The 20,000-nt window shown below is 37.4% G+C and overlaps 2 protein-coding genes across 2 annotated transcripts in view; one reads left to right on the top strand and one right to left on the bottom strand.

The window, feature by feature from the left end:
- maf1b (MAF1 homolog, negative regulator of RNA polymerase III b) overlaps window positions 1-11,176 on the top strand; it is an 11,355-nt gene extending 179 nt beyond the window's left edge. Inside the window, exons 1-8 of the mRNA XM_062441759.1 lie at window positions 1-331; window positions 1,829-1,917; window positions 6,527-6,658; window positions 7,461-7,623; window positions 8,230-8,351; window positions 8,447-8,566; window positions 8,781-8,873; window positions 9,840-11,176. The exon at window positions 1-331 is cut by the window's left edge and continues 179 nt beyond it. Coding sequence (XP_062297743.1) covers window positions 1,835-1,917; window positions 6,527-6,658; window positions 7,461-7,623; window positions 8,230-8,351; window positions 8,447-8,566; window positions 8,781-8,873; window positions 9,840-9,864 — 738 coding nt within the window. The 5' untranslated portion in view covers window positions 1-331; window positions 1,829-1,834 and the 3' untranslated portion in view covers window positions 9,865-11,176. The remainder of the gene's footprint in view (window positions 332-1,828; window positions 1,918-6,526; window positions 6,659-7,460; window positions 7,624-8,229; window positions 8,352-8,446; window positions 8,567-8,780; window positions 8,874-9,839) is intronic.
- Window positions 11,177-13,675: 2,499 nt separating this feature from the next.
- Window positions 13,676-20,000, bottom strand: part of LOC134002134 (ADP-ribosylation factor-like protein 5B) — a 23,745-nt gene continuing 17,420 nt past the window's right edge. Inside the window, exons 2-4 of the mRNA XM_062441416.1 lie at window positions 19,525-19,608; window positions 19,202-19,353; window positions 13,676-15,876 (exon numbers count right to left, since the gene is read on the bottom strand). Coding sequence (XP_062297400.1) covers window positions 15,828-15,876; window positions 19,202-19,353; window positions 19,525-19,608 — 285 coding nt within the window. The 3' untranslated portion in view covers window positions 13,676-15,827. The remainder of the gene's footprint in view (window positions 15,877-19,201; window positions 19,354-19,524; window positions 19,609-20,000) is intronic.

Below are 20,000 nucleotides of genomic sequence, written 5' to 3'. Positions count from 1 at the left end.
AGGGAAATCGTAAAGGGATGCCGCTGCAGACAGACTCCGACGGACGCCAGCAGTCTTTGGATTTAATCTCGTCGCATTTAATCGGAAAGAGTAGTTTCTCTATAAATTTAATAAAAGGCCTCAGAATAACTCCTCTTCGACCGAGTGTTTATGTAAGATAAGTGGAGAGAAAAGCGGTTAAAACTAGAGAGCTTTTAAAAAAAACGAGCTAACATTAGCACAGTTTGCGCTTTAATATATATAAACAACAACAAACAAAAGACTAGTTTCTACTTTCTAGTCTACTTTTTCGAGCTATTGTTTTCTGCACTGTGCTGGATAATATTTCTAGGTAAGTCAATTGTTGTGTAATATCGACGTATTTGAACCAGGAAGATGATTTGTCAACTCTGTTATAGAGCAGGGTGGGGGAGGGGCGGTGGGGTAAATAACCAGTCTATTGCCCTTCAGATAGAGGAAATGGGTGTTTTTATTATTATGTCTTAACTGTGACCTAAAGGGGCGCTGCAGATAGTTAATTACACTAAACAGCTGGTGTAGGTGCAATTAATAGTAAACATTAGGAGCTGATTTACCTTTTTAATTTAGACTCTTTACTGAAGTGAAAGTAGCAAAACAGCAATGTAAAAATGCTATATTACCATTTAAAGTCATGCATTTAATAAATGTAATGCATGTATAAGTACATAAGTATTGCTGTAAAAGTACACAAGTATTATGAGCTTGATGTAGTTAAAGTATTACAGTAAAAGTATAACATAGAAATACAACAATGTAAAAATAATATATTGCAAGTTAAAGTCATGCATTTAATACATATAATGCATGTAAAAGTACTGCAGTATTATGAGCTTGATTTAGTTAAAGTATTACAGCCTTTAGCCCCAGATAGAGGAAACTGTGTTTTTATTATATCTTAAATGAAATGTGACCTAAAGGGGAACAGCAGGTAGTTAATAACACTAATATACAGCTGGTGTTTTAGGTGCAATTAATAGTAAACACCTTTTGATTTAGACTCTTTACTGAAGTTATAGTAGCAATATAGTAATGTAGAAATGCTATATTGCAAGTTAAAGTCATGCATTTAATAAATGTAATGCATGTTATAGTACTGCAGTAGTGTGAGCTAGATGTAGTATGCAGTATTACAGTAAAAGTACTGCAGTATTATGAGCGATGTAGTATGCAGTATTACAGTAAAAGTACTGCAGTATTATGAGCGATGTAGTATGCAGTATTACAGTAAAAGTACTGCAGTATTATGAGTGATGTAGTATGCAGTATTACAGTAAAAGTACTGCAGTATTATGAGTGATGTAGTATGCGGTATTACAGTAAAAGTACTGCAGTATTATGAGTGATGTAGTATGCGGTATTACAGTAAAAGTAGTGCAGTATTATGAGTGATGTAGTATGCGGTATTACAGTAAAAGTACTGCAGTATTATGAGTGATGTAGTATGCGGTATTACAGTAAAAGTAGTGCAGTATTATGAGTGATGTAGTATGCGGTATTACAGTAAAAGTACTGCAGTATTATGAGTGATGTAGTATGCGGTATTACAGTAAAAGTACTGCAGTATTATGAGTGATGATTTGGGAGAGGAAAGAAGAAAAAACTAAGTTCTGATACACAAATGTGACATATTGTAGAAATGTATAAAGTAGCATCACATGGAAATACTCAACACTACCTCAAAGTTGTTCTTACTTACTGTATTTATGCATGTTTTTTTATTTACGTTCCACCACTGAGAGAAAAGTCTGTTTACTTTCCTCCTGTTTATGTTGACTAATGTTTTTTTTTTGCTTCTCGTGTTTCGCAGTCAGCGATGAAACTGTTGGAAAACTCGAGTTTTGAAGCCTTCAGCTCTCGGCTGTGTGTCGAAACCGGAGAGTCTCGCATCCTTGGCAGGTGAGCCTCACAGTCTGGTGTTGCAACATGAACCACAAGAGCCAAGAGTTTGTTTTTGATACAGTTTTACTGCAAGAAACTACTACGAAATCACAGAGTTGGAGACCAGTTGGATCCATTGTTTTGCATCAATCTGCTGCACTAAGAGCTGCAACAGTTAGTCGAATAGTTGAAAGCTGTTATTGTCATGTTTGTTGTGTGAATAAGACCTCAAAACCAAATCAGCTTCTTTTGTGATTGAATCCTTGATGATTCAGACTTCTTTAACCTCTAACCAGACAAAGCAAATCTACTAGTACAGCACATTTCAACAACAAGGCCATTCAGATTGCTTTATATAAAACATAAAGTGCATCAAGACAGAATATAAAAGCAACACATGGCAAGATAAAGAAACATTTAAATACCATTTAATAGTGTTATAATGGAAATAAAATTAGGCTAAAATAGGATACAGACGGATAAAGACAGGAGAATAAAAAGTTATAGTGGCAGTGTGAGATAATAACCCTTAAATCCTGATTATAATATTATATTATTGAATTAATATTACAATATTTTGCAACTCAAAAATGACATTTAAAGACAACAGCTGGTATAAAACCCAAAAATTTGATGGTTTCAGCCTCTTAAATATGAGAATTTGCTGCTTTTTTTGACCTGTAACTGTTCTGATCTTTTATAGACTAGCTGGTTAATCTTTCTATTAATACATAATACAAACAGTTGCATTTGCAGTCATTATATCACTCAAACTTGTGCTGTAGTTCCTGTGTGACACATAGAAAACAAACCCTCCCAGTGAGCCCTGCAGCGCTGCGTGCACCTCTCACCTCTCCATGAGCAGCTTTGCACCTTCTATTTTCAGGAGTGCTGATCGAGCACAAACACCGACACTTCAGACTGCATGTTTACGCCAAGATAAAGTACATTAAACAAGCTCAGTGTAAACAACCTGCAGGGTTTGACTAAAAGAATCAGCTGTGATGAAAGGAGCTCAGAGATCAGCTGAGGGGAAGTGTTGCGCAATATTATGATCAGACTCCTGAACTAGAAGTCTACATTCAGGCTCTGAGCTGAGAGTTAATGGATAACCCGTCTGTACTTTCTGACTTGGTTTAGTTTGAGCAGGAGGTTATGTAAGGGTTGCTGTGTGGTTTTCAGCATCGTCGTGGTTACGTAAAGTTCAGCAGGTTGTAGAGTTATGCAGACGGGCCGCCCCGAAACCGAAGCTAACCCCCCCAACAACACGGTGTCCTCTCTCGAACCGCACCGGCTATTTTTGAGACTGTTGTGAGAAGTGTGTGTGTGTGTGTGTGTTTATGTCTGTGTGTGTTGTGGAAGTACGTGCACACATAAACACACACACACACACAGACAGACACACACATGCAGTAAATACAACATGAAAGCTGAGTGCTGCTGTTTAGGCTGCTTAGAGGATTAGTGATAGCAGCAGCAGCAGCAGCAGCAGTGTTTACAAGCTGCAGACTTCAACTCAAAATGCAATAAATATATAACTTTTTACATTTTTATAACATGTTGAAATATAATAATCAGTTAATAATATTAAAGTTAGTTTGCACACATTTAAAGAGACAAAATGCTGCACAAAAATATAAGAAACAGCAAATATTGAGTTTAATGTAGAACCCGACTGATACTGATATTAAGGAGTAAAAAAGGCCAATATCAATGTGTCAGCTGATCATTTTAACCATAAAGAATATATATAAACATATATTTTGTGCATTGATCCATTAAATGTAATTATCAAACACTTATGACAAAGATATGTAATGAAAGCATGAAGTTTTATAGTTTAACAGTAAAGTTTGTTGTATAAAATGACATTAATGCACTATAACTATAATTTAATATATAATACATTATAAATAACTATAACTAAATAACCCCAAAATATAACAATAAAAACATGTCTAACTATATCTAACTTATATTAGAGAAAGGATAAAATACACATTAATGCTGCCTATATGTTGGTACATATTAGACAATATATTCAATGGTCAGGCTCTAGTTTAACCTTTGTGTCGTCCTCCCGGGTCAAATTGACCCCCGTCTGTTTTGACTGTTCCTTCTTTCCTCCTTTCCTTCCTTCCTTCTGTCCTTCCTTCCTCCCTCCCTCCTTCTTTCCTTCCCTCCTTCTTTCCTTCCTTCCTCCCTCCCTCCTTCTTTCCTTCCCTCCTTCTTTCCTTCCTTCCTCCCATCCTCTTTTCTTCCCTCCTTCCTTCCTCCATCTTTTCCTCCCTTCTTCCTACCTTCCTACCTTCCTTCCTTCTTCCTTCCTTCCTTCCTTCCTTCTTCCTTCCTTCCTTCCTTCCTTCCTTCCTCCTCCCTTCCTTCCTCCTTTCCTTCCTTCTTCTTCCCTTCCATCCTTCCTTCCTCACTCCCTTCTTTCCTTCCTTCTTCCTCCCTTCCTTCCTCCTTTCCTTCCTTCTTCTTCCCTTCCATCCTTCCTTCCTCGCCCCCTTCTTTCCTTCCTTCTTCCTCCCTTCCTTCCTTGACTCGAGGACAACAGGAGGGTTATAGGTGCAAAAAGATGCAGCATAACAACACATTTTACTTTATTTTATATATTATTTTTATTCAAATTTTTAGCTATTTTTACTATTTTAAAATTATAGCTATTTTTATTTTCCATCTTTTTTATTACATTTCTTTCCTCTTTTGTGCTTTTATGCTCCTTTTTAAATGTGAAGCACTTTGAGCTGCGTTTATTGTATGAAAGGTGCTATAGAAACAAAGTTTATTATTATTATAATGTTATTATTTGCACACATAGAGATAATCTCATAATAAATGCATCCATTAAATAGAAAAGTAAATATGTTGTGCACAGCTGCTGTTGCTTTTAAAACATTATCTGAGCTCTTAATCTCCACTCAGCTCGTCATCTGGTCGCTCTGTGTGTGTGTGTGTTTTTATCTGTAAGGTCAGCTGTGTGTGTGTGTGTGTGTGTGTGTGTGTATGTGTGTGTGTGTGTGTGTCAGTGGAAAACCAGGGCAGTTATTTCCATCATGGTATCCTCTGAAATTTGATGTCCTCTATAATTAGGTTGGCGAGTTTAAGCGAGAGGGTCTTCAGTAGGTCTATCTTTAAGTTGCACAACCTTTTCTCTCTCTCTCTCTCTCTCTTGCATAACCTTAGTGTGTGTGTGTGTGTGTGTGTGTGTGTGTGTGTGTATGTGTGTGTGTATGTGTGTGTGTAGGCGGGACAGGGGCAAAATAAACAACTGCACATACCCGTCTGCTCCACTTACATACATCTATACACACACACACACACACACACACACACACACACACTGACCCAGAAACACGTAAAAGCATGCAGGGAAGTATTTGCACTGACTTGTTTGTGCAGGTGTGGTTCACAGCGGAAAGTTTTGGATCATTTCATCAAAAAAGTAGAAAAAAATGAACTGAACAGTAAAGATTTTACTCTATTTATATAAATAAGAAGTTATAGTTTTTATATATATTAAAGCTGGAAACAGGATGATACTAATAGTTGTTTAAAGTTGAGAGTTGAGGAGTGAAATTAGACATTTTACAAGGTTTTATCAATCAAAACTTTATTGATATAGCAGCTTTCATACAGGTTACTGTAGTTCAGAGGGCTTTATAATAAGTGCTGCACCTTTTCACAGAAATAATAAAATTCACAAATAAGCTTCACAGGATACAGAAAGACCATAAAAAAACATGCAAAGGTTAAATAAATAAAGGCAATAAAAACATAATACAATAAAAACACTGCAATCAATGAGGCAGAAGAAAGAAAAGCAATAAAACATAAAAGATCATTAAATAAAACACAGAACATACAAGAGAGTTTACAGCTTTACGGCTGATTGACAAGCTGATAATTAGACAACACATAAGTAACAGCATAAAAACAGCCAATAAAATAATAAAATAAAGCCAGATTAAATGTTTTAAAATGTTCACAGACTCAACATCTCTTATAGCTTTAGGTAAAGTATCACATAAAGTTGATGAATGCATTTAAATATTTATAATTACCCCCCACTGTGTTGTTTTCTAAGTGTATTTAAGCCTAATGTGCAGCTAAAGTAACATTTTCACTCATCCGGAGCAGAAATCTGTCTCTCCTCAAGCTTTATATTGACATTTATTTAATTAAACACTTCACATACTGTTGATATTCTGACTCATAATTAATCTTTACATTCATAAATTCACCATCAGTCATGAATAAATGTTTGATTAAAGCTTAATGAAGCTGTCAGAGAGCAAACAGTGTGTTTATTTATCTATTAATGGACAAAATACATTGATACATATGAAGAATAAGAGGGATTTTTGTATTTTTAAAGAAAAAACGGTCAAATTTTGTACATTTGCATATATAAAAATGTGCATCAGCTGCACAAAAAGATGCATTTTATATCAATTTTTGTATATTCTGCATCACATGAGGAAAAGTGCAGCTAAATGAAATGTGTATAAGATGTTTTAACAGCTCTCAAATGTTAAAAATGGGTCAAATTTGACTCTGATCAGTATGTACGAGTATTGATCAGTTAATAAATGTGATTATTCTTATTTGTGCCTCTCTGCAGGATCGAGAGCTACTCCTGTAAGATGGCAGGAGACGACAAACACATCTTCAAGCAGTTCTGCCAGGAGGGGGAGCCGCACATCCTGGAGGCTCTGTCTCCGCCTCAGTCCACCAGCGCCACCAGCCCTTCAACGTGAGTACTGCAGCCAACAGACACTAACTAAAAAACACTGCATGAGAGGAAGAAGTAGAGCTTTAACCCTCCTGTTGTCCTCGAGTCAAGGAATGAAGGGAGGAAGAAGGAAGGGAGGGAAGGAGGAAAGGAGGGAGGGAAGAATGAAGGAAAGGAGGAAGGAAGGAAAGAAGGACAGAAGGAGAGGAGGGAGGAAGGTAGGGGGGAAGAAAGAAACAGAAGGAGGGAGGGAGGAAGGAAAGGAAGGAAGGAGGGAAGGAAAGAAGGAGGGAGGGAGGAAGGAATGAAGGAAGGAAGGAAAGAAAGAGAGATGGAGGGATGGAGGAAGGAAAGACAGAAGGAGAGAGGAAGGACAGACAGACAGAAGGAAGGAAGGGAGGAAAGAAGGACAGAAGGGGGGGAGGAAAGAGAGAGGAAGGGAGGGAGGAAGGACAGACAGAAGGAAGGAGGAAGGGGAGGAAAGAAGGAAGGAAAGAGAGAAGGAGGGAGGGAGGGAGGAAGGACAGACAGAAGGAAGGGAGGAAGGTAGGACAGAGGACAGAAGGAAGGGAGGAAGGTAGGGGGGAGGAAAGAAAGAGAAGGAGGGATGGAGGAAGGAAAGAAGGAAGGGAGGAAAGAGAGAGGAAGGAAAGAAAGAGAGAAGGAGGGAGGAAGGACAGAAGGAATGAGGGAAGGAAAGAAGGAGGGAGGAAGGACAGAAGGAAGGAAGGGAGGAAAGAAGGAACAGTCACAACAGACGGGGTCAGTTTGACCCGGGAGGACGACACACAGGTTAAATGTTGTTGTGTGTTTTTGTGAGCAGGCTGGGGAAGAGCGTGGAGGACGGTGAAAACCCTCTGAGTGACAAGTGTTGCAGGAAGACTTTATTCTACCTCATCACGACGCTCAACGAGTCCTTCAGGCCCGACTACGACTTCACGGCGGCCCGGGCCCACGAGTTCAGCCGCGAGCCGAGTCTCAACTGGGTCAGTATCGTAGATGGATGCTTTATTGATCCTTCACACAGGAAATAGCTTGTTTACAGCAGCTATGTTCATATTTAACATAACACAAAAACACATATCTGACTATCTGATGGAAAAAAGTACAAAGCTGTTACTAAAAATAACCCAAAATTGTACTAATGAAACTATTCAATGTGTAAAAAGTGTCCTGCAGTATCTAATAATATCTAAAAGATGATACATAGATAGATGTAACACAACTTAAAAACACATCTTTAACTATCCAATGGAAAAAAATTAACAGTAGTGATTAAAAATACCCCAAAATTGTACAAATAAAACAAACGTATAATAATAAAATACTGTAAAAGTGCCAGAAAAAATGGCCTACAGTATCTAAAAATATGGAAAAGATAATGTACATTTATTAAATAACAATAATAATAATACATTTTATTTATAGAGTGCTTTTAACAATATTCAAAGATGCTTTACAGAATGAAAGACAATTAATACAATAAAAGCAATGCAGAGAAGAAGAAGAAGCAAAATAGAAAACCCCAAAACAAAACAACCAAAGATTAAAATAAATAAATGATAATAACTTGTTTGTGTGTTTGTGTGTAGGTGGCGAACGCAGTGAACAGCAGCTTGTTCTCAGCCGTCGGAGAAGAGTTTAACTCTCTGGGTCCAGAGCTGTGGAACGCCATCGACCAGGAGATCAACCTGCAGGGCTGCGACATTTACAGGTAACACACACACACACACACACACACACACACACACACACACACACACACACACACAGACAGAAGGAGCTTCATGTGTGTGTTTGTGTTCTCAGCTATAACCCGGATCTGGACTCGGACCCTTTCGGAGAGGAAGGGAGTCTCTGGTCCTTCAACTACTTCTTCTACAACAAGAAGCTCAAGAGGATCGTTTTCCTCACGTGCCGCTCCGTCAGGTCAGCATCTTCATCATCATCATCATCATCATCATCAGTCATCCACTTAACATCACACACTCCTAAAACACACTATATATATACATCATGTTTTAAATTCAGTGTTTAAATAGCAAAAAACTCACTTATTGACAGCTGATTGGTTCGTGTGTCTGATTGAATATAAAACTTTTTCTTCTCTTCTCTTTTCTTTACTTTTCTTTACTTCCTGCAGCGTTCTGAGCGGTTACGGCCGCGACTGTCTGGACAACGAGCTGGACATGGAGCTGGATGATGAAGAGGAAATGGACGGCTTCACTGAGGACAGGTGAGACTCCTCAGGTTACTGGATTATATTAAAGGAGTGTTTGTGACCAGTAATTGAGTCCAGCTGTTCTGTATAAGGACTGATTGCCCACACAAAAGAAAGAAAGAAAGGACTTACCGATTAGGGGGAGGGGTCTTCCAGACAGATCTGCAAATAGCAATAATGGGTCCAGAGTTAAACCAGCAGATAATGGTTTGTGATTATTACCTGTAGAGCATTTTTCATGAGTGTGCCATTTACAGTTGTTTTTTCTCTCTCTCTCTCTCTCCCGTCTGTCCTCCCCCCTACCTTCCTCCCTTCCTTCTTTCCTCCTTCCTTCCTTCCTTCCTTCCTCTTTCATCCCTTCCTCCCTCCCTCCTTTCCAACCTTCCTTCCCTCTCTTTCTCCTTCCATCTCTCTCTCTCTCTCCTTCCATCTCTCTCTCTCTCTCTCCTTCCATCTCTCTCTCTCTCTCCTTCCATCTCTCTCTCTCCTTCCATCTCTCTCTCCTTCCATCTCCCTCTCTCTCCTTCCATCTCTCTCTCTCTTTCCTTCCATCTCTCTCTCTCCTTCCATCTCTCTCTCTCCTTCCATCTCTCTCTCTCTCTCCTTCCATCTCTCTCTCTCTCCTTCCATCTCTCTCTCTCTCTCTCCTTCCATCTCTCTCTCTCCATCTCTCTCTCTCCTTCCATCTCTCTCTCTCTTTCATTCTCTCTCTCTCTCTCTCCTTCCATCTCTCTCTCTCTCTCCTTCCATCTCTCTCTCTCCATCTCTCTCTCTCTCTCCTTCCATGTCTCTCTCCTTCCATCTCTCTCTCTCCATCTCTCTCTCTCCTTCCATCTCTCTCTCCTTCCATCTCTCTCTCTCTCTCCTTCCATCTCTCTCTCTCTCTCCTTCCATCTCTCTCTCCTTCCATCTCTCTCTCTCTCTCCTTCCATCTCTCTCTCTCTCCTTCCATCTCTCTCTCTCTCTCTCTCTTTCTCTCAGGTGCCCCAGAGCTCTTTGCGTGTGAATCTTTTCCCGGATGACGCTCCTCAGCCAAAGAATATCTCGGCTGTTCCTGCTCCTCCTCCCATCCTCCTCATCCTCATCCTTCACCCCAAACATCTACCCTTGATTTTTTTTTTTTTTTTTCTCCTCTTTCTATTTTTTTTTGTGTTTGGAATTTCGCTGCCTCATCCAAAGCCATTTATCACATTTAATTTTTTTGGATTAATGCATGTTTTTTTGTTTTTTTTGAAGCTCTCTCTCTTTTCCTGCTGGCGGACGGATTGTGTACCGTTAATGCGGTGAACATTTTACGTTTTTAAAAGACTTTTTATTTTTTTAAAAGCTTCTTCCATTTCCAGTTTGGTTGTTTTTTTTCATTTCTTGACATCTCCAAAAAAAACCATCTGCCTACATCTCCAAATAAAAGAAGAAAAAAAAAGGAGAAACCACTTCACTTTATGGACATTTTAAAGAAGAAGAAGAGGAAGTAGGTCCTTTTATGGATATGTGAGTGATGTCATAAACTCCGACGAGCCCAGAGGAGCCCAGACAACACCAGCATCAAAACACACACACATTTAAAAAAACAGAAGAAGAAGAGTTTATATAATATTCCAACGTGGGGGACGCTGGGCTGGGTCCACGAAAAAGAAGAAGAAGAAGAAAAAAAAGACTGATTTTATCGATCAGCTGAGAACTCATCTGTTGTTTTTAAGTTGGCGTGTGTGTGTGTGTGTTGCTTTATTTACTGTGAGATTTTTATTTTGTAGCACTGAGTTTGAAATCTGAAGAAAAAGAAAGTAGAGGAAAAAAGAAAAAAGCTGCATTTATTATAAAAGCTTTTTTTTTTGTATTAAAGAAAACATATCAGCTTTCATTAAAATGTGCTGCGTCTGTCACCATTTATCCAAGTTTGTCTTTTTTTTTTCCTTTTATATGTCGTCTTCATGTCCAGTATTTTTTCTTTTCTTTTTTTTCTCTCCATCGTTTAACCCCTTCTTTTCTTTTCTTTTCCTTTTTTCTTTTCTAAATGTCTCCACAGTGTTTTCTTTGCTCCTTTACCTCGGTGCAAAGGCTTCATTGAAAGTGAATGTATAGTTAAATTTTTGAGGTTTCAAAAACAAATAAAAAAAACAATAAAAATCTTAACATAAAAAAAGCAGCTGATATGTTTTGACTTTATTATTATTATTATTTTTTTTTTTTTTAGAAGTTGAGACGCTCCTCTTTTACGTTCCCTAAAAGTTGGTAGGAGTCGTGTGTCTTTCTTGACTGCTCTGTGCTTTGATTGGCTGATATATTACAGATGTGAATAAACTGGTGTTTGAATCAGACGTTTGTTGCTGCTGTTGTCCTTTAATCACAAATATTATATCATTAATATAATATAATCACAAATATTATATAATATATATAATATAATTACAAATACACTAAAAGTCTAAAAGTTACACCCAAGTTTGAATGAAATTTATATAGTTTAATACCTCAGTGTCCTATTTACCCTCCTGTTGTCCTCGAGTCAAGGAAGGAGGGAGGAAATGAGGGAGGAAGTGAGGAAGAAAAAAGGAAAGGAAGGAAGGAAAGGAGGGAGGAAGAAGAAAGGAGGGAGGGAGGAAGGAAGAAAACGAGGGAAGGAAGGACAGGAAAGAAGGGAGGAAAAAATGAAAGGGAGGGAGGGAGAAAGGAAAGAAGGAAGGAAAGGAGGGAAGAAGGGAGGAAGAAGAAAAGGAGGGAAGGAAAGAAGGAAGGAGGGAGGGACGGAGAAAGGAAAAGAGGTAGGGAGGAAGGAAAGAAAGACGGACAGAAAAGAAGGGAGGAATTGAGGGAGGAAAAAATGAAAGGGAGAGAGAAAGGAAAAAAGGAAAGGAGGAAGGAAGGAGGGAAGGAAAGAAGGAAGGGAGGAATGAGAGAAGGAGGGAGGGAGGGAGGAAGGACAGATGGAAGGGAGGAGGAGGGAGAAAGGAAAAGAAGAAGGGAGGAAGGCAGGGGGGAGGAAAGATAAGGAGGAAGGAAGGAAAGGAAGGAAGAAAGGGGGATGGAGGAAGGAAAGAAGGAAGGGAGGGAGGGAGGGAGGGAGGAAGGAAGGACAGAAGGAAGGAAGGGAGGAAGGAAGGAACAGTCAAAACAGACAGGGTCAATTTGACCCGGGAGGACGACACAAAGGTTAAAGCCTCTTTTGTCCTCTTTTGGAGGAACTAAAGAAACAAGAAAATATTCACATTTAAAAAGCTCAAATTGGAGAATTTGGTCTTTTTTTTCCCTTAAAAGAGAATCATAATCAATTATCAAATTAGATGGAAATCAATTCATTGACTGACCGTTGCAGCTCTACTGTGATAGCCTTTTTGGTCCAGCATGTGAAGCCACCAAGTCAGGATCCAGCAGACGAGCTCCACACCATCACACGTCTTCCTCCTCAATGCTTTTATAAATAACTATTTAATCAGTAAACATGAGTTAATCTGTTTGCACCACTGAAAAAAGGCCTTTTGTAATTACTGAAAGTTACATTATTTTTGGAAACCTAAATATTTTGATTTCTTTTAACTTTTTTGTGTACCTAGATACAAGTTAAGATTATTTACTGGACTTTAACTGCTAAAAGAAATCCCCTCCAGACACATGAAAATAATCTGTTTGGAACAATAATAATTTTTGTGATACAAAAAAGAACAAAAAAGTATAGTTATAACTTTAAAATCCTTAAAATTGCTACTACTCAATCTATGAATATACACATATTGTTCATTTCAAGAATTTAACTGTTGGACACAAGGAGACAATTTCCCAGATATTGATTAAGTTAAATCCGAGACTAGACCCGTTTCTTGTCTTTAATCTGGAGTCTTAATCTCTGTCTAAGAAACTGTGGACCAAGATATCTCCTACTCACGTTTCCACATCACATTTGTGTAAATTGAACACTCGACAACGTCTGGCTCCTAACTAGTTGTGATTTTTCATCCAACTGTTGGAACAAGAAGAAAAACATATTTAAGTGCAGAGGGGAGTTTCAATTTTAACAGAAAACTGCATAAGACCCTAAAACTTTTTTTTTTAACCTCAATATCACTATAATAAAGAGACTACTGGCTTGTATTATAATGCTATTATACTATCATTATATCAGTGGTATAAAATGATCTTTAAATGACAATATCGTTTATTGTGAGATTTCACAGCAGCAGACCTGTGATTTTATTTCAAACCAACGCTGTTCTAATCCAACAAAAGTTAGTTATCGTGACACGTTTACACCATAGACTGTATATAAAATGGACGTAACATCCGTGACGTTACCCATTGGTTTGTGGACCGCTGCTCGGAGGCCAATAGTTTCGGATCTGAGCAGCGCCATCTTGAAAATTTCCGGTGCATGCTGGGAAAAATAAAAACACTGATTCTACTTATATGGGCATCAGGAAGAGCATGAGGCGCCCTCCTGAACCTGTGAACCAATCAACCTGTCAATCACGACGTAGCCACGCCCTAATGCATACCCTGCTTTATCGTCAAATATAAAATCAGGGAGGCCAAAATTTCACAAATGAACATCATACTGCATTGAAGAAGGCTTTAAACTAGCGATTGAGACCATAAACACATTTTGAAAATGTTTACTGAGGTTAGAAATCAAGTGAGAAGTTGGTGAATTCTCCATTGACTTGTATAGAGACGGAAGTCCTTTTGACACCAAAACGGTCGCCCCCTGGTGGCCTTTTGATAGAATGCAGTTTTAAGTTACTTCCGCGTTGGCCTCATTTCAGAGGGCCAGAACTCCCCGCCTGGTCTACACACGTAAAGTAAAATAAAAATAAAACTATTCAGGCTGAGAGTTCAAAACAAACTTTTAATGAAGATGAAGAGTGTGTTACAGTACATGACCCGGACTACACGTCACCACACTGAGAACATGATCACTTCCCTTGCTGTGTGTGTGTGTGTGTGAGAGAGATATTAAAGGTAAAAAGCTGTAAACTTCAACCTTTTAAAAACACTTTCAAAAAAACTTCACCCCTTCTTTTTCCCTTCACTCGTGTACAACAACACATCGTTCCCACAGATCGCCGATATTTTCATCACCCTGTTTTTAATCAACAGTGAAACTCATGCACCCCCCCTCCTCTTCCTCCTCCTCCTCTTCCTCATCCTTCTTCTTCTTGCACCCATTGTTTTGGCCACTGAGGAACTCACAAGGAGGTATAACAAGGTTTCAAAGTGACACGTGCATAGATCTGTACCAAACCTGATCTTCAAAAAAGAAAAAAGGGTAAAAAAACCCCGAAAACAAAATCAATAATCATGAGCAGAATGTCCGATTCATACACACACGGTCCTCCAGACACTCACAACAGCACGGTTAAGGCTGAGGATCAAGTATTGTACCTTATATGACGGCCAAAATATTGAGATATTAGTCATCTTAATGCTACTAAACCACAGTCCGAGTGGTTGAGGAGATATATATATATATGTTGTGGCACACTCAGTAAAGAGGAGGATCCTTATACCCCCCCCCCCCCCCCCCCCCTCCGTCGCCCCTCCTCACACTTTTTTTTGGTGCCATTCAAGTCCGAGAAAAAGCTCCGATGCTGCCTCGAGGGTTTTGCTTCATGCTGGCTTATTCTGATCCCTTTGTTTTGTCTTTTTTTTTTTCTTAAAGTACAAACTTTTTTTTTTTTTTTTTTTAAAGAGGAATATATGCCAAAATGGCTGCGGAAAAAAAAATTAACAAAAATCCATATATATATATATTTATATCATAGATTTTTAGGATGCGAGAAAAAAAAGAAAAAGAACACACTCACTCGCACAGCACCAATTATCGTGTGTTAATAATACAAAAAAAATAAAAACTAGATGCTAACTTGCTCCGCCCCCCCCGAAAAAAAAGCTCTGACAAGTCTATAAAAGCAAAAAAATTATATATATATATAAAAAGAATAAAATTAAATACAACTCATAAAAGCATCATTGACAAAATATAGCGGTTTAAAAATTTAAAATACTGTCATTAAAAACTGAGCTTTCTTTTTTGTACTTGGAAAAAAAAAAAAAATTATCGCGAAATCTGAACGAATTTGCTTATTCGAGAAACGTTTTTAAGGGTTGTTGTTTTTTAAAAATGGGGGGAAAAAACGTTGGCATGCCGACACCATTTTGGCTCAATAACGTGCAAGAACGGGGGGATCAAAAGTTAAGAAAAAGGAAGGAGGGAGAGATTTAATTAAACCACTTTCTTTCTTTTTTTCTTTTTTTTAATAACGGCACCGATAAACGTTGTAATGTGAGAATATAAACCACCCAAAACGATGTAGCTTATGAAACTGAAGAAGACATATTATGTAACAAAATGTCCGAGAACGTAAAACAAAGTATGTTTTTTTTTTTTTTCCATGAATTTAACCGAACTTTGTGCCACCATTCCCATCAAAACCAGTTAAACAACATACTGTGTGAAATCCCTTTTTGCTTGTCCTGTTATATTGTACCTGTACATTAGAGAAAAAAACAAAAAACACAGAAAATCGTCAAGTTGCACCATATTTTCACCCCAAAAACTGGGCGTCCACGTGATGTTTATGGCACAATCTGGTACGATATAGTGAAATGTAACATGATATGTAAGATAGCGTTAATGATCAGAGTCCGATGCAACTCTAAATGAGTCTCACTGAAGCTATTTTTCTTCTTCTTCTTCTCCTTTAACTGTAAATAGTGACGTTTGACAAACCCCCCCACGAAGATTCATTAGTGTCGCCCCAGTCACGATTTTTTTTTTTGGGGAGAAGGATCAGTGTCAGTGCTCCCGTAAAAATGTGCGTGCCGTCTTTGCAGGAGGTCAAAGTCCAACTTTTTTTAAAAAACAAAAAAAAAATCCCAAAACATAATAATAAAAAAAAAGTAACAATAAGCCAATAAGCTGTTGTGCCACCGGGTTCGGTGGTGCAGGTAGTCAGGCCATCGATGGCGCAGGAGGGGCTATCTTAGTCCGGCCCTGGAAGTCATCCACTCCAGACCTTGGCATAAACTGGAAAAACAAAAAAAGAGAAGAGGAAAAATATTAAATAAATATATATAAATAGTATTGATATTAAGATAGATTCCTTTTTATTGTCATTGAATATAATACAACGAAATTCAAAAACCGAAGGCAGAGAACGGAGCTCAATTAAAAAGTAATAAATAGTAAAATAATAAGGCGAGATAAAATACATATATACTACACACACACACACAACCCACACAACCACACACACACACACACACACACACACACACACACACACACACACACACACACACACACACACACACACACACACACACACACACACACACACACACACACACACACACAACCATACACACACACACACAAAACCATACACATATATACTGAGTCATACAAAAGTGCCAACACAGATACATTTCACAGTTATATTGCACGAGTTGATTTATTGCACGTTGGTGTTTATGAGGTGTATGTGTTGTTAGGTATGGCAATAATACACTAGTTTTTCTTTATTTTCTCCTATTTATTTTACATTATTTTAATTTTCTAAACCTTTTTATCATTCTTATTTTCTCTTGCATGTCTTAGTTTTTTCTCTTTAATTTGTTTATTTAACTTTTTAAACATTTATCATCCTTATTTTTTTTCTCAGTGCATTGGTCTCATTTTTTTCTTTTTTCTGTTTTTTTGTAATTTGTTCTTTATTCCTTTTATTTTATGTTGTCACTTGTTCTGTCTTATTATCAGCTTGGCAATCAACTTGTGAAGCACTTTGAACTACATTAACCTGAATGAAAAGTGTTATTTAAATAAGGTTTGATTGATTGAGTGATGGGCAGCACAGTGGCACCTGGTGGTTTAAACGAGTCATTGCAGCCCTTCAAGCTGACAACACCTCTACTGTTACTGTTTCAATCTCATGTGTAGGTATTACATATTAAATTTAAAAAATACATTCTTGTCATTATTATTATCATTATTATCATTATTATTGTTATTATTAAGGCAACAGTATACTAGTAATGGGCATTTGAAGCGTTAAACTCAGTCGACACAGTGACACCTGGTGGATAATATGAGTCATTGCAGCTTCAAGACCACAACACCTCACTGAGGTTACTGTTTTAATCTCAAATGTGTGTAAAAGTCAAAGATTTATTTTATTATCAGATGAATTTCATATCCAACAATGACAGAGCATTAAAGAAAAACAATACCATATTTTTGGTTATTCTTAATTAATATAAATATTATTATATATTAAGTGTTTATACTGTATAAAACAAATCTAATTCTACTCCGTCTGTCACTTATGCCTTTATTTTCTATTTTATCTATATTTGTTTCTTTCTACTGAAACAATTATGTTTTCTTTATATACATATTTTTTAATTAATTAATTATTTTTTATTTAATGAACTGGAATGACTGGTTGCTTGTATATTCTGTTCAATAAAGACAAAAATCATAATAAGTGAATAAATGAATTCATATAGACATAATTAATAATACTAATACTACTACTAATAATCATAATAATTTACTGTGGTTATACATTATAAGAAAACAACTTAATTTCTGTAGGTGTGTAATTGACAAAACATCACTATACATGTTTACCGCTGTCCATTTAACACAATAAAATACACATTGTGACAGAAAAACGTAATGTGTAAAGATATAATGTAACAGAAGGGCTGCAATGACTCATATTAACCACCAGGTGTCACTGCGGTGACTGAGTTTAAACCATCTGCCTATCACTAGTATATTACTGCCTTAATAATCATTATTGTGGTTATAACAAGAATGTATTGCTTTTGCTTTTTAATATATAATACCAAATGTATTGTGCAATATGTTACAGTAAAATAATAAATAACTGGCCAAATTAGAGCTGGAACGATTAGTTGATCAATCAGGTAGTCAAACAGATTAAAAAAACCTGCTGTTATTTTGATATTTACATATATATATATAATCTGATATTCTGTTTTAATCGGTTTTTAAATCAAAAATTTGAAACTTCTGCTACTTTCTGCTTCTAAAATGTGAGAATTTCTTTGCTTTTCTTTGTCACACATGATAGAAAACTAAATACTTTTAGGGTTTTGGACTGTTGGTCATTTTTCCAAAGTTTGTTGACCTTTTATTGACAAAACCAGAAAATAACTTTCAGATTAATCATAATTAAAATAGTCATGAGTTGCACCTCTTTGTTGAAATTAACACATTTTACATTTCATATAAGTTGCAATATAATATAATGTGATAGGAGAAAAAATAATCATTCAAATATTACTTTCATTACCTTATTATCACTTCATATTCAGTGGAAATGTTCCTTTACTTGTGATTATTATTATTATTATTATTGAATGTTTTGGGTTTGATTTGATTGTTAAGAGTTTAAAAAAACGACCCTTATCGAACACTGGATGGTTATCATTAGTATTGTTTTCTGTCATTTCTATTTGTTTTGTTTCACTGCCTGTTACATTTTAATTTGTTTTATTTTAACATGTTCCAAATAAATAAATAAACTAAATTAAACTGAACTATATTGTGTCTTTCCACTGTGTTTTTCTCTCAGTTAAGTTTCTCTTGTTATCAAACTCATGTACGTATCATTTTAGGAAATAATTGAGCTCCGAAACTTTTTAAAACTGTCCTGAAGGTGCCACTCGAAGCTCTGGAATAAGACTCCAACTAATGATTAATTTCATTATCTATTTATATAATTACTCAATTATGTTCTTGATTAATTGATTAGTTGTTCTGTCTATTAAAATGTTAGAAAATGGTGAAAAATCACTGTTTCCCCAAAGGTTACATCCTCAAATGTCTCGTTTTTTACTCGACCAACAGTCCAAAACTCAAAGATCATCAGTTTCATCATCATATTCATTCATCTGTATCACATTATAATCATTCAAGAGTTGCTTAAAATGATTAATTGGTTATTAAAAACATTTGGCAACGACTGGCGAGCCGCGAGAAAGCATCAATGACTGTTTAAAATGTCATTATCATTCCTCTCATTGATGTCTTTCATAAGGAAACATGGTATTAATTATAATCCGCTGCTTCCCTGAGAGAGAAGAAGAAGAAAAAAAAGAAAAGAAAAATCAATTAAAACCATGTGTACACTCAGTGACTCGCAGTCTGTTTGGCAGTCGGTCGGGATCTCGGTGGAATTTAATCGACGTCTGACGCTTGAATTAATTAAAATTCTGCTGATGGTGTCGCTCAGCGTGCAAACCAGAAGAACACACACACACACACACGCATACACACACACACACACACACACACACACACACACAGAGTCGGGTCTTACCCTTCTCCTGTAAGTGCGCAGCAGGACTGTATGTGCCAGGGGTGGTCTTTGATGGAGCTCAGGGTGAGGTATTTGGAGATCTCCGCTGCAGACATACAGTCCTTCATATCCTGCTTATTGGCAAATATCAACACAGCTGCTTTTCTCAGATCCTGAAAGGGAGGAAGACGGAGAAGAAGGAGGACAATGAAAACCATGAACTGCTGTTTGTTGCCACGTTTTTGAACCACATGCTCTGAAACAATGAACCGGGTGGGTCGGAAAAGGCAAAAATCAATACCCATTATTAAAACAGTTGGTTCATATGTGTTTTTTTTTTGTACCTCATGAGCCAACATCCTGTAGAGCTCCTCTTTAGAGATGGCCAGCCTCTCTCTGTCTGTGCTGTCCACCACCAGGATGACGAACTGCAGCAGAGCGGGAGAGGAAAGAAGTCATTTACAGCAATGCAATGCGAAACAGCGGGTGGGCATTTCCGAAGGGCCGAGGGCCACACACAAAAGGGGGCCGCCGACAGTGGTGGTGGTGACAGCTATGCTAATGGCTCAGTTTTGAATAAGAGAGAGGGGGAAAGAGAACGAGAGAGAGAGAGAGTAGCAGAGGGGGCGATCTGTATGACAAAAGACCAAAGGCACGTTCGTTTAGGACAGACGTGAGAGAGACACCAATCAAACTGTGACAACGACCCAAGAAAGAAGGGTCAAACACGCGTTATTCAACCTCACAATGCTCAGTTTGGGAGTGCAAGGGTGAACATAAGTTACTATGGTAACAGTCAAGCTCATAGTAACTCTTATAA

This window comes from Scomber scombrus, chromosome 20 (assembly GCF_963691925.1).
Source record: "Scomber scombrus chromosome 20, fScoSco1.1, whole genome shotgun sequence".
NCBI classification, from domain to species: domain Eukaryota; kingdom Metazoa; phylum Chordata; class Actinopteri; order Scombriformes; family Scombridae; genus Scomber; species Scomber scombrus.
This window is presented reverse-complemented; position numbering and strand designations above follow the sequence as displayed.